Genomic DNA, 15,951 nt, shown 5'->3' with positions numbered 1-15,951 from the left:
GAGTTCTGGTATTAATAAATAGTAAGTTAGACATTGAAATTAGTGACACTTGTGCAGACATAAATGGAAGATATGTATTGATTAGATGTAATATACAAGGTCAGAAGATGTTGCTAGGAAATGTTTATTTTCCTACTGGAAATAACGAAGGGGAGCAAATGAAATGTTTAATGGATTTAAGGGAGTTGTTGTATAGAAACAATTCAGAAGGGAACCCAGTAGTTCTTGGAGGTGATTTTAATGTTATTAGAGACAAGAACTTAGATGATTTTGGACAAGTTCCAAAGAAGCAATCAAAATTCAGTAGCAAATTAGAAGAATTCATGGATGAATTTAAATTAAGAGATGTATGGAGAAATAAAAATAAAGATAAAAAACAATATACTTATAGACAAGGGAATCCATTTATGCAAAGCCGTTTGGATTATTTCATTATATCAGAGAATTTAGAACAGATAACATCTAAATGTGACATTATTCCCTCCTTAGCACCTGACCATTCAGCTGTTAATTTGGTTCTGCATGATAGAACGTCTGGAAATTTTCAGGGTAAAAGAGGTTATTGGAAGTTCAATAATAGCTTCGTAAATGATAGAGACTATGTTTTAAAGATGAAGGAAGAAATACAGACTTTAAAGAACGAAATGTTATCTGAGATAAAAGACAAGAGAGTATTATGGGACTATATCAAAATGGAAATACGCAGGTTTACAACTAAATTTTCAAAGAAAAGGGCAAGGGAAAGGAAGGAAAAAATAGAAAAGCTAGAAAAAGAATTGAAGACTTGGAAGAAAATTTACTATCAATCAATAATGTACGTTATAAAAATATCCTTGAACAACTGAAAATTAAGAAACAACAACTAAGAGTACTTTATGACTATATTAATGAAGGTTTAAAAATACGATCAAGGGCCTCTTGGTATGAATGTGGAGAGAAGAATACAGCAGTTTTTAAACAGCTTATGGAAGCAAATAGAAAGAAAAGTGTAATACAGCAATTAAACGTAAACGGAAAGATTGTTACTAAGGAAAAAGAAATTGTCGAGGGAATAAAACACTTTTACAGTCAGTTGTATAAAAAAAATAGAAGTTGTACTAGATGGAGGTTTAGAATTTTCCCCTAGTAACATGCCAAAATTGAACGAGACCTTAAGGGGTTTAGGTGAAGAAAAGATAGTAGAAAGGGAATGTATAGAAATATTAAAAAATATGAAATTAAATAAATCACCAGGAAATGATGGCTTAAGTGTAGAGTTTTATCTTAAATTTTGGCCGGTAATTGGAGATCTAATCCTTGCATCTTTTAATGAAGCCTTTAATCATGGAGAACTATCAGCCTCTCAGAGACAAGCAGTTATCACCTTGATACATAAAAAAAGATAAAGATTCAGACTTTATTAAGGATTACAGACCGATTTCTCTTTTAAATGTGGATTATAAAATTTTAACAAAGATACTTTCAAAGAGATTGCAAGAAATTTTACCTGATATTGTATCTTCTGATCAACTTGGCTATGTTAAGAATAGAAACATTGGAAAAGCCATAAGAATAATAGATGACATGATTTTTCATACTTCTTTTTATAGGGAAAATGCTTTTTTGATGGCCTTAGATTTTGAAAAGGCATTCGACTCTGTTTCTCATTGTTTTCTATACAAAGTCTTAAATTTATTTGGGTTTGGACCATTGTTTTGTAAATGGGTGAATATACTTTATACTAATACTGAAAGTTGTGTTATGAATGGAAACGCATCAACAGGTTATTTTAAGGTTGAAAGAGGAATTGGACAAGAAGACCCATTATCTCCATACTTGTTCATTTTATGCATTGAAATTTTAGCTCATATGATTAGAAATAATCAATTGGTAAAAGGAATTTGTTTTGGAAATACAGAAATAAAGCAAGTATTATATGCTGATGATATAACACTCTTCATCAAAGATATGAGTTCAGTTAAGGAAATAGAACACGTTTTAGAAGGTTTTTTATAAAATATCAGGATTAAAGTTAAACAAGGATAAGACATATATTCTGCCCCTGGGCCCACAGGTGTCTAATAATACATTTCCGTTGGGAAACTTGTAGATGCTGTTAAAATATTAGGTGTTTATTTTTCAGTTCATGTAGATATCGAGAAAAAAATGAATTATAAGGAAATATTGAGCAAAAGTAAAAAACTACTGACGTGGTGGAAACAGCGTGACCTAACTTTAATGGGTAAAATTCAATTGATGAAAGTATATGGATACTCTAAATTGACATATGTAACATCACTAATGCCAGTTCCAGAGGGTATACAAAGAAATGGAAGTAATATGTTTTGATTTTTTGTGGAGAGGTAAAGATAAAATTAAAAGAAGTACAATGATGTTAGACTATCAGCAGGGTGGGCTCAAAATGATGAATTTTAGGTTGTTTGTAAAAGCACAAAGAATATGTGGATAAAAAGGCTTGTAACAGGAACTCATGATATCAAATGGAAACAATACTTTAAATATTTAATGAGACCGATAGGAGGTAATTTAATATATTATTGCAATTATTGGAGAGATACAGTGAAACTTATGTTACCTTCCTTTTATCAGAATCTTCTGAAAGCATGGATAGATATGAAAGAATATGTTAAAACAGAAGAGAGATACAAAGGGAATGAAATATTGTATAATAATAATTTTATTCAACTAGAAGGTCAAACCTTATTTGAGGAAACTTTGTTTTTAAAAAATATATATCGACTTCATCACATTTGTGAAGAAAATGGAGAATTGAAACCTGAAGCTCATTTTATAATGTTAGGTTTGAGCAGAGTGGAAATAGATAAAGTAAACAAAATTTATAAAGTAGCCCCTTATGAATGGAAACAGAGTGTTCAACCTTTAAGAAAGTCAATTCACACTGGCTTTAGTTTAAAATTTATTTTGTTCAAAGAAAGTGTTTACATTTGAAGATTTAACTGCAAAAATGGTATATAAGAGTCAAATTAAAAAGAATGTAGAAACAAACTCGGCAGGCGACAATTTAATGACACTTTACAATATTCCAAGAAAGAAGTAGAAAAGATATATGTTCAACCAAGGATGTGTACCTTAAGTAGTAAACTGCGAGAATTTCAGTTCAAATTATTGCATAATATTTTATATACAAATCATCATTTACATAGATTCAGGTTCCATTAAAATGGTTTGTGCTCATTTTGCAAAATTTTGAAGAAACTTATCAACATGTATTCTTTGAATGTAATACAATAAAGGAAGTCTGGGGGAAATGTGGAGATAGACTTAATTTACCAATTCTGAAGAAATTATCCTGGAAAGAAATTCATATAGGAATAGATGACACTACTTTTAAAACAGAGCAATTATTGAACCACATTTTAATTTTGATTAAATATATGATTTTCCACAGTAGAGAGAAGGGAAACCCTCCAAAAGCAAAAGAAATAGAATATAGATTGTTGGAAAATAGAAATGAAGAGAAAAAACTTTCAATGGAAAGAGACACACTTTCAATTCATTTAAGGAAATGGGAAGCTTTGGAAAGTTTAGAATAAATGTTTTCAGTTTTTTTTTCTCAATATACAACTTCCTGACCCTCCTCTCTTCTCTCTTTTCTTTTTTTTCCCCCTCTACTTTTGTTTGTTTGTTCGTTCTATGTTAGTGTGTGTTTTGTATACTGTTGTACTTGTTATGTGTTTAAATGTTGTGTGGGGTGGGGGGGGTAGTAGGTGTTTTTGTAGCATTTTCTCTTTTATATATATATATATATATAATTTTTTTGTCTCCAAAGGAAAATGAAGAGGTGTAACTTTTGTATGTAAATGTAAAAGATCATTGGTAAATTTATAAAGACCTATGTTAAATTATTTTGTTATTTTGTATCCAATGTTATAAATGTATAATTTTTCTTTGAGAGAAATGAATAAAAACCTATGAAAACAAAAATGTGCTTCTTTGGTCTCAAATCATTTTAAAAGTTAGATTATGCCGCGTGCTTCTGTGCTTCATTTTTCAAAATAATGCAATGTCTATAGGCGTTCACAGCAGTGGCGGATCCAGCGTGGGGGCATGGGGGTGGCACCGTACGGGACCCCACTCCTGGCAACAACAACAAAAATTAAAAACGAAGACGGTAACCACAATTTTACCTATAAAAAAATGAAAAAAGAAGACGAGCCCCACCCCTGGCAAAAAATTATATTTAAACCAAGATAGTATCCACAATCTTACCTTCTTTTCGTTTTTGCTTAAGGGGGGGGGGTTCAGTAAATAAAATTGTGCTTACTACAGGCGCGGGTCCAGGATTCCTTAGGGGAGACCCAAATTTGAAATCAATTTTTAATTTAGTGTGGTGAAATTCGAAAATCGTGCCGGCCGATAAATTTCGCTCAGTAGGGGGGGGGGGGGGGGGGGGGGGGGGGGGGGGGGGGGGGGGGGGGGGTAGTGAGCACTAAATTTTTATCTGTCACCATTTAAAAAAAAAAAAATTAAAAACTTTTTTGGGGGCGGGGGGCCTCCCCTGGATCCGCGCATGCACTCCCCCCCCCCCCCCCCCCCCGTCGAGCAAAAAAGAAATAACAATTTATTGCTCATTAACCCCCCCCCCCCCCTATTGCTTTTTCGCCGGCTAATTCGGCGCTAACTATTTTCTTAAATTGCCCCCCCCCCCCCCTCCCCAACCCTCGCCGCCGGTGTGACCGCGTAGAATGTTACCCGCACCGATCGTCCCCCCATTAGAGATCGATCGAGAGCGGACGATCGGTGCGGATTTTATCCGCGCAGAATGTCCGTGTCGGACATTCCGTGCGCGCCTCAAATGTCCGACGGACAATCTGTGCGGAAGAGGTCTCGCACCAATAGTCCGCCTGCCGCACCGAATGTCCGTACTCTAGTCCACACGTATACATATTCAATACAAGTATAATTATACTTAATGAATGAAACGACTGGTACCCATATTCAGCTTTGCCAGCTAGCTAGGAATGACACTCAGTGGCGGATCCAGGTGGGGGGCCGGGGGGCTCGCCCCCCCCCCCCTGGGAAAAAAAAAGGAAAAAAAAAGAAGAAGAAAAAAAGGAGGAAAAAAAAGGGGGGAAAGAAGGAAAGAAATGAGAAGGAAAAAAAGGGGGGAAAAGAGAGAGAGAGAGAGAGAGAGAGAGGGAAAAGAAGGGAAAGAGAAGAGAAAGGGAAAGAAAGAAGAGGAAGAAGAAAATAAAAGGGGGAAGAAGGACATCGGGGGGGGGGCTCGCCTCCTAGACTGTTGCCTCCTCCCCCCCCCCCCCCAATAAAAAAAATAAGCGAGAAGGAATGAAATGGAAAGAAAAAAGGAAAAGAGGAGATAAAGGGAAGGAATTAGGGAAGAAGAAAAGAAAAGGAGGGCTATTAGTTGCAATTTTCACGCCAACAAGTTGTGAATCGGGGTGGGGTGGGGCAAAAGGCCCTTGCCTTAGTGCGCCCCCACTAAAAAAAGAGAGAAGAAAGGAAAAGGAAAAAGGGAGAGCTAAAAGGGACCGAAAAAGAGGAAGAGAATGGTATATAGGGGAGATCAGTTGCGATTTTCATTGGTTCTTCTATCATCATTGTACAACTATCATTGTACAAATGTATTTATATATTTATTTATTTATTCCTGTTTGATAACAAAAATATGAATATAAACTCATAACAGCAACAAAATTAAATGTAGAAGGAAACTATGTTGCTTGGAGCAAGAAGCGCAAAAATGATCATGCATTTGCATGTACATGTAAGTGTATTACATGTATCAATATCATTCATATTGTTTAATTACATCTTGTGAAATAGTAAGCATTCAAGCTTTGGGGATTTTTTTTTGTGTATTTGTATGAAAGAAAGCGTTTGGAGCTTATAATGCACATGTTGCAATTCCAGGTGCAACTTAGGGTTCAAATATGGGTTACGCACGGCCAGGCATTAGTGTAGGAAATCTTCAAATGTTAATCAGGTATATGACTAAATTACTTGTCTGTTGCCTTACGAAAAAAATTATATTTAGTCAGGGCCTGAATTTAGTCGCAAAACAATCATTGTGTTAAAAGGAAAAAAACATATTTGATGACATTCGAAATTCCCTAATAACCAATACGATTGGAGAGCGTGTACTCCTTTTGTTCGTCTTCAAGACTTACTCAACTATAAATAGCTGGCCCGGATGCTTGAGCCTCTCACAAAACGCAAGTATAGGCCTGATGAGTCGTCAGGGGCGTCGCTAGACCTTATTCAGTGGGGGGGGGGGGTATAGAGGCCGACGATTACCGACAAAACAAGCCACCAATTACCGACATAATTAATTGTCCCAATATCTACAAATTTAACCCTATATACCCGGGGCCGACGGCTAAATTGTTATGCACAAATGGTCATTTTCGTCAACGACATAAATATACAAATTATTTCGTCAACTTAGTAAGCATCATTATTTTAATGCAGGCGCGTAGCTATGATCTTATTTTAGGGAGGGGCGGTATTGTGCAAGCGAATCATTTAAAGAGCACGCAAAGCGCTCCCTAGGTGGGAAGGGGATGGGTGAAAGGCCTCCCGCGCGAAGTGCGGTAGCTTAGACGTTTCATTAAATTATTATGAAAAGAAGACGATTTGTTGTACCTGAGCCCCCCAATATATTTCTTTTTTGGGGGCGGTGCCCTCCAAGCCCCCCTCCAGTTCCTAAGCCTATGTACAGGTCAATGAAGTCTACTTTTTGAAACTTAAAGGCCCGAATTCAAAAAGGAGGTTTGTCGACAAACCGAGGTTTATGTACGTCATATGACGCGTTTTGACGCGTTTTTTACAAACCTGGTATGTAAAAAAAAAAAAAAAGGAGGTTTGTCAACAAACCTCCTTTGTGAATTCGGGCCAAAGGGATTGGGTAACTTTGTCTCAGGTTCTGAAATAAAATCCTGGAATGATAGTTAGGGCTAGTTCTGATCGGAACACGACCCAAATATCGGAGTATGGCTAGCTGCCCCAGGGCCTTGTCCTATATACGGATCAGGGAAAAAAATACTTTCGGGGGCAACTTTTATCACTTTCGGGGGTTCTTTGTGGCATTTCGGGGGCTAATTCACCCCGAGCCCCCTTGTAATTTTTCCCCTGATAAGGATAAGTGAGCGCCCTGATGGGTCCACTTCTAACTCGTGTTTTTAGCCCTTCTTTCTTTACTTTTTCCTTTCCTTTCTTTTTCTTTCCTTTCCTTTCTTTTTTTTCAAAGAGGGGGCGGGGGGCGGGTCCGTCGCCCATCGTATATTCGCGCCTGAGTGACACCCACATAAACTGACCTTATTTATTACCGAACAAAAAATAAAGAAAGAGCCCCTCGACACCATAGGTGTAAGTATTCAGCCAGTTGCTACCCCCCCCCCCCACCAAATAAACTTTAAAAGTGATTTTTTTTTTTTTTTTTTTCTTTTTTCTAATTTGATACCAGTGATTTACAGATGTTGCTGAAATGGTCCAATTTCCGGGATTTTTTCCTCACTTTTTAGTAAATTATACTTTTTATGCGTTTGTTGGAGAATGACAAATATCAAAATTTACAGTCAGGCAAGAAATGTGCTTATTCAATATTTAGAGGCCTACATGTAAGGTCCCGTGGAACGGCGGGCTTGGGGGCTCAAGCCCACCCCCCACACTTTTGAAAAATTATATTAAAGAGAATTAAAAGAAAGAAATAGAAAAGAAAGTATGCTCATGTGACCGTAATTAAATGCCCATACCCCTGAGCTTCCGGGGCTTTGCCCCCTGGACCCCACCTTGGGACCTAAGGCTGGCGCCTGGATGCTAATCTGACCTTTATTTGAATGCCTAAAACCCCTGCGCTTCCGGGGGCTCCGCCCCTTGGACCATACACCATTTAGGTATTAAAATATGCTCATCTGACCGTAATTAAATGCCCCACCCCTTGAGCATCTGCCAATTTGTGCTACGCGCTACCTTATCTTAAATACTCTAGCCTCCCCCACTCACTTTCAACCCCATTTTTAATTACTTTTATTTCCCATTTAACTCCTTCATTAAACCTCGAAACGTCCCCAAATACTTGGGGCGGGGCCTGTATCACGAGTATATATATATATATATTTATACTAGTAGTGAGTTGGTTGAAGTACGAAGCCACGTTTAAAAATATAATCGATTACAACAGTTGTGGGGCCGATATCACGAGTATGTCTTCATAGAATAAAGGTTTTAAAGAAAATATTCACTTCTACTTTCAAAAGGACTGGCCCATTTGCTTTAAAGAAATTGTAGAGTTACTATTATGTAATTTCTAGAAAAAATGTCAACCACATGATTTACAATGAGTCTAAATACCTTGATTTGCCGGGTTGCTTCCTTTTATCAAATATACACGTAAAACAATGGGGGGACAGAATGTGCGGATAGCATACCGCACGGATCGTCCCTCGGACGATTCGTGCGAGTCACGGACGATCCGTGCGAGCAGAAAAACCGCATATTATGTCCGACGGACAAACGAAACGGGTACGACAAACGGCGCGGTCACCCGGCTAGATCCGCCCCTGTTTCGCAGAACCTTGTTACGACCCCGGGGATAACTTTTAGTTATTTTGAACAGCCAACTAACTTCTTGTTCCATTATATCTAATTTCTCTCTGCTCACTTGAACTCTACACAATTTCACACGCGTAATGAGCACATTATGGTGTTTATATTGAATAGCGAATGAAAACTCAAAGGTTACTACATCCTAATGCAGAAACGAACACACGAGCGCTTTGAAACTTTTGTCACAAGCACTATATAAATTGTTCATATTATTATTATGATGAGACTTCAATAAAGAAGATAACGTCCCGATCGGTTTTTTATCACTGAGAAAGGTTTCCTTAAACAAGGGATACGAATGAATTTAAGATTTTATTCATCATAACGAAGAGAATATCATTCATTTTGTTTGTGATAAAATTTCCTTTATAGCTTGAGTTGATATTCACACCTTTTATCTTCAACAGCCTAATAGTTAGTATTCATAAGAGAACAATTGTTTATGGAATGAGATAACCCACACATAATGACTTTTGACCCACATCCATTGCTTCGGCCCAAACTTGGTTCAAAAAGGATTTTGAAAAAAACTTTATAAAAAGCCTGCTGCTCAATCATCCATGGCAGTACAATTATGAATATAAATCATTAGACAGGATATCAGTTTATATGTTATAAATTTTTAAGTAGAGGTTACTAAAGTTGGGCACACTTTTTTATACGCATTGTATATTATAAATAATCTTATCTATCTTCTCTCTCTCTCTCTCTCTCTCTCTCTTTCTCTCACTCTCATATCTCTCTCCATCTCACTCTCATATCTCTCTTTGTCTCTCTGTCTCTTTGTCTCTCCCTCTCGCTCTCTCTATCTCTACATATCTCTATTTCTTTTGTCTCTTCATCTCTCTCTACCCTTTCTATCTATCTCACCTCTCCCTCTCTCTTTCTTTCTCTCTCTCTCTCTTTTATTTCTCTCTATCTCATTCTCTCTCTCTCTCTCTCTCTCTCTCTCTCTCTCTCTCTCTATCTATCTCTATCCCTCTCTATCCCTCTCTCTCTCTCTCTCTCTCTCTCTCTTTCTCTCTCTATCTCTATATACATTGCATTCCTTTTCCCTTCATTTCGTCTTCCTCATTGATTCAATAACAATGATCAATTCATCTGCGTCAGGAAAATATTCGGGGCTTTATTATTGCACATTACCTTCGTATGAGTTTAGCTACATCTTTATTTTACAATTCTTTAGTATTCAGTATGAAATTGTATATTTAAAATTCGTCAGTATTTTTAAGCACCTTTCACTGGCTTCCAGTCTGTTGTAAATGAATTTGTAGAAACACAGTGTTGTCTTTGGTACGGTTATGACGCGTTAATAAAAACATTCTGTCCAGTGAAAGCTATTGGTGAAGTATATATATTTATATTATATCTTAACAAAAGCAATATTTGTTTTCTTCTTTTTTTAATACAAATTCTACACCTCGGCGACCACATTGGTGTCTACTTCATTGATTGCGATCTCGATCACTTTAAGTGGTGAAGATGTCGTTACGCTTTCCGTCGTTGGATGCTCCTTCTCCTCACTTTCATTCTCACCCCAACGTCCGCGGTTACCATGGGGATGAGGGTGGCCATCACGCCTGGGAGATCCTTCTTCGGTTCCGTTGCGTCTGTCGAAGGGACGGTCTCCGAAAGGCTTTCTACCGAAGGGGTTGACCCAGAAGGGCCTCGTCTCAAACATTGGTCTGTCCTGATCTCCATCTCCGGTCTTGCTGTGATGACGGTGGGGGTGATCTCCCGTCTCATTATGACCCTGGTGACCTTCTGTGTGGTTGCGTCTGCCGAAGGGATGGTCTCCGAAAGGCTTTCTACCGAAGGGGTTGAACCGGAAGGGCCTCATCCCAAACATCGGTCTGTCATGATCTTGGTGGCCTTCTCTGTGGTCATGCTGATGATGATGGTGTTCGTGGTGGCCATGGTGGCCGTGGTGGCCGGTGTCCTGATCTCCATCTACGGTCTTGCTGTGATGACGGTGGGGGTGATCTCCCGTCTCATTATGACCCTGGTGACCTTCTGTGTGATTGCGTCTGCCGAAGGGATGGTCTCCGAAAGGCTTTCTACCCAAGGGGTTGAACCGGAAGGGCCTCATCTCAAACATCGGTCTGTCATGATCTTGGTGGCCTTCTGAGTGGTTATGATGATGATGATGGTGTTCGTGGTGGCCATGGTGGCCATGGTGGGCGTGGTGGCGATCGTGATGACGGTGATGACGGCCATCCTCCTCGCTGCTGTCGTTGCGCGGTTCCTGTTCTGGGTTAAAAGGAGGAGGATTGCCGAAGAAAGGTCTTCCTGCACCTTGATGATGACCATAATGACCATGTCCAGGACCATCAAACCGACCAGGCCCTCCTAGACCATCACCAATTTGTCGGGCAGCATCAGTTTCTTCTTCTCCATCACCACGCCTACCTCCTTCGCCGAAGAAAGGTCTTCCTCCAGCACCATCTGGTCTGGAGCCACCAAATCCAGGTCCGTCGAATCTCCTACCACCCATCGGACCACCATTTTGCCTAGGTCCACCCATTTGCGGGGCACCAAATCCAGGTCCATCGAACCTTCTTCCACCCATTGGTCCACCATCTTGCCTTGGTCCACCCATCGGCGGGGCACCAAATCCAGGTCCATCGAACCTTCTTCCACCCATTGGTCCACCATTTTGCCTAGGTCCACCCATCTGCGGGGCACCAAATCTAGGTCCGTCGAATCTCCTACCACCCATCGGACCGCCATCTTGCCTAGGTCCACCCATCTGCATTCCATCAGGCCTTCCTCCAAAGCGGTCTTGTCCTCTCTCTCTGCTATTCTCCTTTCCTCGTAGTTCATTGAAATCTCTTCGTGCGTGAGCTGTAGGGGGTAATGAAATCATCGAACTAATTAATCACATTCTGCATTATGATATTTAGCTCTACATTGGGATATGCTAGGTGACAAATGATTGATAACACTTGTCTTCTTCGATGTCTGTTCCTGTTCAGTTTAACCCTATCAGAATACATGCGGTTGGATATTCAAAACGCCTAATTCCAACCGAAATGAATTTGAAAACCAGATGGTAAAGAAACATAAAACGTGTTTTTCATTCGAATAAACGGAATGCTGAAGCCCACAGAAGAAATATTTTTTGTATTGTGTAACAAACAGGTAAGAAACACATATTATGATAAATTAAATAATAATATACTCCTGTGAGCCCTTTCTTGGCTTAATATTTGCCACTTATCAAGTAATACCAAGTAATAATTTGATTTCTTACCCGAGATAGCAAGAACAGCCACAATGGCAACGATCAGTGTTGCTTTCACCTCCATGTTTGTAATGTTTCTCCGATGCTACAAGCTTTCTCTAGATTCGTTGCCTTCCAAGAGAGAACGAGCTCTAAACTGAAGAACTATCTGCTGGATCACTGAATTTATAGGCTTTCTATCATAGATTGAAATCACTTTCGTACCAGACCGTGTCAGGAATTACCAGGGATACCCTGTTCCAGTTGATAATTGTTTTTAATGTGTTGATGCTGTTTTTGCAATGTTGCTGTTTTTGTTAATGTGTTTGACCTTTATCCTACTTAGACTTACGAATCATATTTTGTTTTGGAGAGAGTATTGTACCGAAGAGGATGTAAATTGTTATACTGGTAACCAGTATAACAATTTACATCCTCTTCGAATATCCGGTAGAGCCAGGTATCGGGTGACACCGATGTCGCGGCGTAGTAGTCATCGTTTAAATTTGGGAGGATGCAACGTTCATCGGTTTCTCTCTCTCTCTCTCTCTCTATCTCTCTCTCTCTCTCTATCTCTCTCTATGATACACTAATAACATTATCTTGATCAGATAATGATCATGATCAAAAACATGATAATCATCACCATCCTCATCATCATTATCTTAACCATTGTATTTTTTTTTAATGATTTCATAACTCGAAGCTTGAGGACTTTCATAACACATCGTTGCATTTTTATTTTTGTAAACATAATTGTGAACAAAGAGAACAAATTGGAAAGTTACAAATGTTTTGATATGGTGTACCAAATCTTGATCTAGGCAAAGGTCAGATTACTCTTTCTATTTCGGAAATGAAAATGAATTCAGGTTGTCTATTGAATCAGCCAATAGTTCGTTTTAATTCAAACCAGTAATATGTAAAATGATTGCATAATTATACTCACATCATGAAAATTAGATCTAACTGTATGTCAATAGATCTAACGTAATTACTTTCCAACAATTTTTGTTAATCTGTTTGACTACAAAGTTTCTTTGTAAAAACGATAATTTTGGTCTCGTTTACAGTGCGGAAGTTATTATTCTGAAGAAAAAAAATATTAATTGAAGGTTCGTGATAAAGCAACGGATGGGTTAAATGAGCCTTTGGAAAACCGAAAAAAAATCAAAAATACTATGTGAATGGACGGTATTTCTAAATCTAGCAAGAGCCTATAGCACTTGCCTTTTCCTAGGCTAATTGCCTATACCTTGAGCTAATCCAAGGAACCAAAAGAGATGAAGCAAAAGTTTGTGGTATTTCTGGAAATGGCTTCTCGACACTAGAAATCAGTTAAGTGGAAATGGGGAGGCACGGGACACGTCCCCCGCCCAACCCAGTGCAAAAAACTCAAATAAAGACGTAAACGTATTTAGATTGAAAAGGAGTGGGAGTACGGGTAGAGGACAAGCGAGGAAACTACCGGACCCTCCCATAACCTCCACTGATCGGTTGCCTTGGCTTTTGGTATTTCATTTGCCGAATAAGACCCCCCCCCCCCCTACCCCTCTCCCCATGAAGCCAGTGCCCCATCAATGGTTGGATCGACCCGTCCTACGCCACCTTTCAATGCCCTTAGCAAAAGGTTAAATTTATAATTCACAATTTACAAACAATAAAAGGCAAAGTCTCTGTTCTTGTACATAAAGCCTTGTCTGATCACTGAATCTTAACTTGAAGAGGAGTCAATAACAAGTATTAGTTTAATTATTACGAGGTCTTCTCAGATAATGTCTAGCACTGATTTAAATTATCTGTGTTCTTATGAAAGAAAAAGATAATCATTTTATACTAAATTGCCGGTCAGGAAGAGTACAATACTAAATATTAAACTATGTAAAGCCTAGTATATGGAAGACATATTTTGTTAAACTTCCTAATGGTAATCAAGTAATAAACAGAATGAAATCATATTCTACTTGCAGCACAAAATAATAATTAAGTACTTCTACAATCTAAGTATATGCTATATGTCTATGCCAGTATAATTGAAATAGTATCTACATTATTCAACATTTACAAAAAGTATAGACAAATCTGACATCCAGAGCATTTTGGCCGGGTAACGTTTCGTCAGAGAACACGAAGCCTTGATATCATCTTGAGGGGGTCTAACACCCAGTGGCGGATCCAGGGGGCGGGGGGCTCGGCCCCCCCCCCCCCTTGGGAAAAAAAGTGTAAAAACACGTGATTTTTAGCTTTTTTGTGGGGGGGGGGGGTGCAAATTTTCTAATTTTCGAGGCCCCCCCCAAAAAAAAAAATGTGCTCAGTACCCCCCCCCCCCCCCCCCCCCCCCCCCCCCCCCCCCCCCTCTGAGCGACTTTTCGGCCGGCGCGATTTTCAAGTTTCGGGAGCAAAAAAAAAAAAAAAAAAAAAAATTGCCCCCCCCCCCCCCGAGAAATCCTGGATCCGCGCCTGCTAACACCCCCCTTCATGATGGAAGATTTTAAAATCCTTTCATGTTATATTTTTTGGTAAAGTAAAGGCATAATCATTTCTGAAGGGGAAGAAAATGGTCGATGGGCAGAAGGGGGTAATTGATCAAAGGCTCATCCCGACGGAAAGTATTTTTTTCCCTTTAGTTTCTTATTCTTTGTAATAAACCGTATTTAGCAAGCTACAGGTTAAAATCGCTCTGACTTTTGGGTCTTTTTGGTGGTATGATGGATTAAACATGACAGCTATGGTGAGTTGATAGCTGTCAACGTTTAGATGGTCTAAAAGTAACTTTAAGAGGCCAAATACATACGGATTCGATCGGGAAACTATTATGGAAGAGGCTCACAGACTAGCACGGGATATTCATCATCTGGCCGACCTATTGGCAGGGGGCGCTATGACAGAATAACGACTTTGGACATGTTGAGCTACGTTGGAGATAAGATATCTAATTGCATTCAAGTTGCCCCCATCACACCAAACTAGTTCTCACTACGTTCTGGAACCGTCTTAGAAAACCGTAGAACGGATTATGGTCGGGGTAGAATTTGTAAATAATTTCTATAATACGATCCTACTTCGTTCATAAACAGTCCTCAATACGTCCATCTCGTCTGTATCCCGTCCACAGTCAGTTCATATCAAGTTCAGATCGGGTAAATTTGCCATTTCCAAGCAGTCAAAGCCCGTCCGCAGTCAGTAAACCCGTTCTTAACTAGTTATACCTCGTTCCCAATACGTCCAAACCCATTCCGACTAGTTCGCAGCTTGTTCTAACTAGTTTTTAACCCGACCATTCTGTTCAAAGACATTTGAACTCGTCTTCATCTCGTTCTTAGCGCGTTCGAACACGCTCCTATAGTACATGTGCAATCCCGTCCTGCATGGTCCGAGGCTATAAAAACTCAGCGCGTTCTTGTCATTCCTGATTCCTGTTCAACGCTTCATGCTAATAAGATCACGACATTCGAGTTGGGTATGTTTGCTAACAGAAGGAACAAGCAAATTGACCCGGTCGAACTGGTAATTGATGCTCGACGTTTTAACACGTTCCTAGAAGGATCGAAAAAAAGGCAATTCCGTTCGTAGTACGTCCATCTCGTTTTAAGTACGCTGTTACTCCATCTAATTGCAGGACGGGGACAATCAAAATTCTAGAGCACCCTTCCCGTCCAATCCAGTCCGAGCCCGTCCATGAAGTTCTTAAACAGATCCTAAACAGTTGCTATACTATACGTTCAGTCCGTTCGCACACAGTTTGAGCCCGTTTGGCAACATTTTCCAGAACGTACTGAGATCGATAGTTTGGTGTGATGGGGGCTTTATTGGAGTTGAGGTATGAACGGCAACATCAAAAGAGTGTGAGAGAGAGAGAGAGAGAGAGAGAGAGAGAGAAAAAAAGAAATAGGCCTGGTAAAAATAAGAGAATTAATTTTATGGTCACTAGCCATCGTGTTTGTTTTTTTGCATCTGCGTGTCCGTAGCTGTGGTCGGGTATTAGGCCAACTTCTAAAATTCGCAAGTCCTTCCCGCTTACCTGCAAGAATCCTTGAGGTGCACTCGCCACCATCATACAGGTGCCTTGCAACTGCCGTTCGAAACATCACCACTCTGTATACTGCACCATGCGGTTCCGTAGACCAGCGCAAGTAGCCCGT

At 39.4% G+C, this 15,951-nt stretch overlaps 1 protein-coding gene across 1 annotated transcript; it reads right to left on the bottom strand.

Annotated features, from left to right (window-relative positions):
- Nucleotides 1–9,686: 9,686 nt before the first annotated feature.
- On the bottom strand, nucleotides 9,687–12,067 carry LOC115918710 (serine/threonine-protein phosphatase 1 regulatory subunit 10-like). The gene is made up of 2 exons (XM_030987677.1): nucleotides 11,840–12,067; nucleotides 9,687–11,430 (listed from the first exon to the last, which is right to left on the bottom strand). Exons 1-2 carry the CDS (start codon nucleotides 11,892–11,894, stop codon nucleotides 10,001–10,003), a joined length of 1,485 nt encoding a protein of 494 aa, XP_030843537.1. The 5' UTR covers nucleotides 11,895–12,067; the 3' UTR covers nucleotides 9,687–10,000.
- Nucleotides 12,068–15,951: the final 3,884 nt, after the last annotated feature.

The sequence above is a fragment of the Strongylocentrotus purpuratus genome, unplaced genomic scaffold (assembly GCF_000002235.5).
Source record: "Strongylocentrotus purpuratus isolate Spur 01 unplaced genomic scaffold, Spur_5.0 spur5_contig_839, whole genome shotgun sequence".
Taxonomy (NCBI): domain Eukaryota; kingdom Metazoa; phylum Echinodermata; class Echinoidea; order Camarodonta; family Strongylocentrotidae; genus Strongylocentrotus; species Strongylocentrotus purpuratus.
Note: the sequence above shows the minus strand (reverse complement) of the source record. Positions and strands in the feature narration are given on the sequence as shown.

What these genes read in the sequence shown, in the direction of transcription:
- LOC115918710 (XM_030987677.1), bottom strand. Translation starts at nt 11,894, where the DNA reads ATGGAGGTGAAAGCAACACTGATCGTTGCCATTGTGGCTGTTCTTGCT. An exon ending in GGCTGTTCTTGCTATCTCGG is followed by an intron (nt 11,431 to 11,839) that starts GTAAGAAATCAA and finishes TACCCCCTACAG; the next exon opens with CTCACGCACGAAGAGATTTC.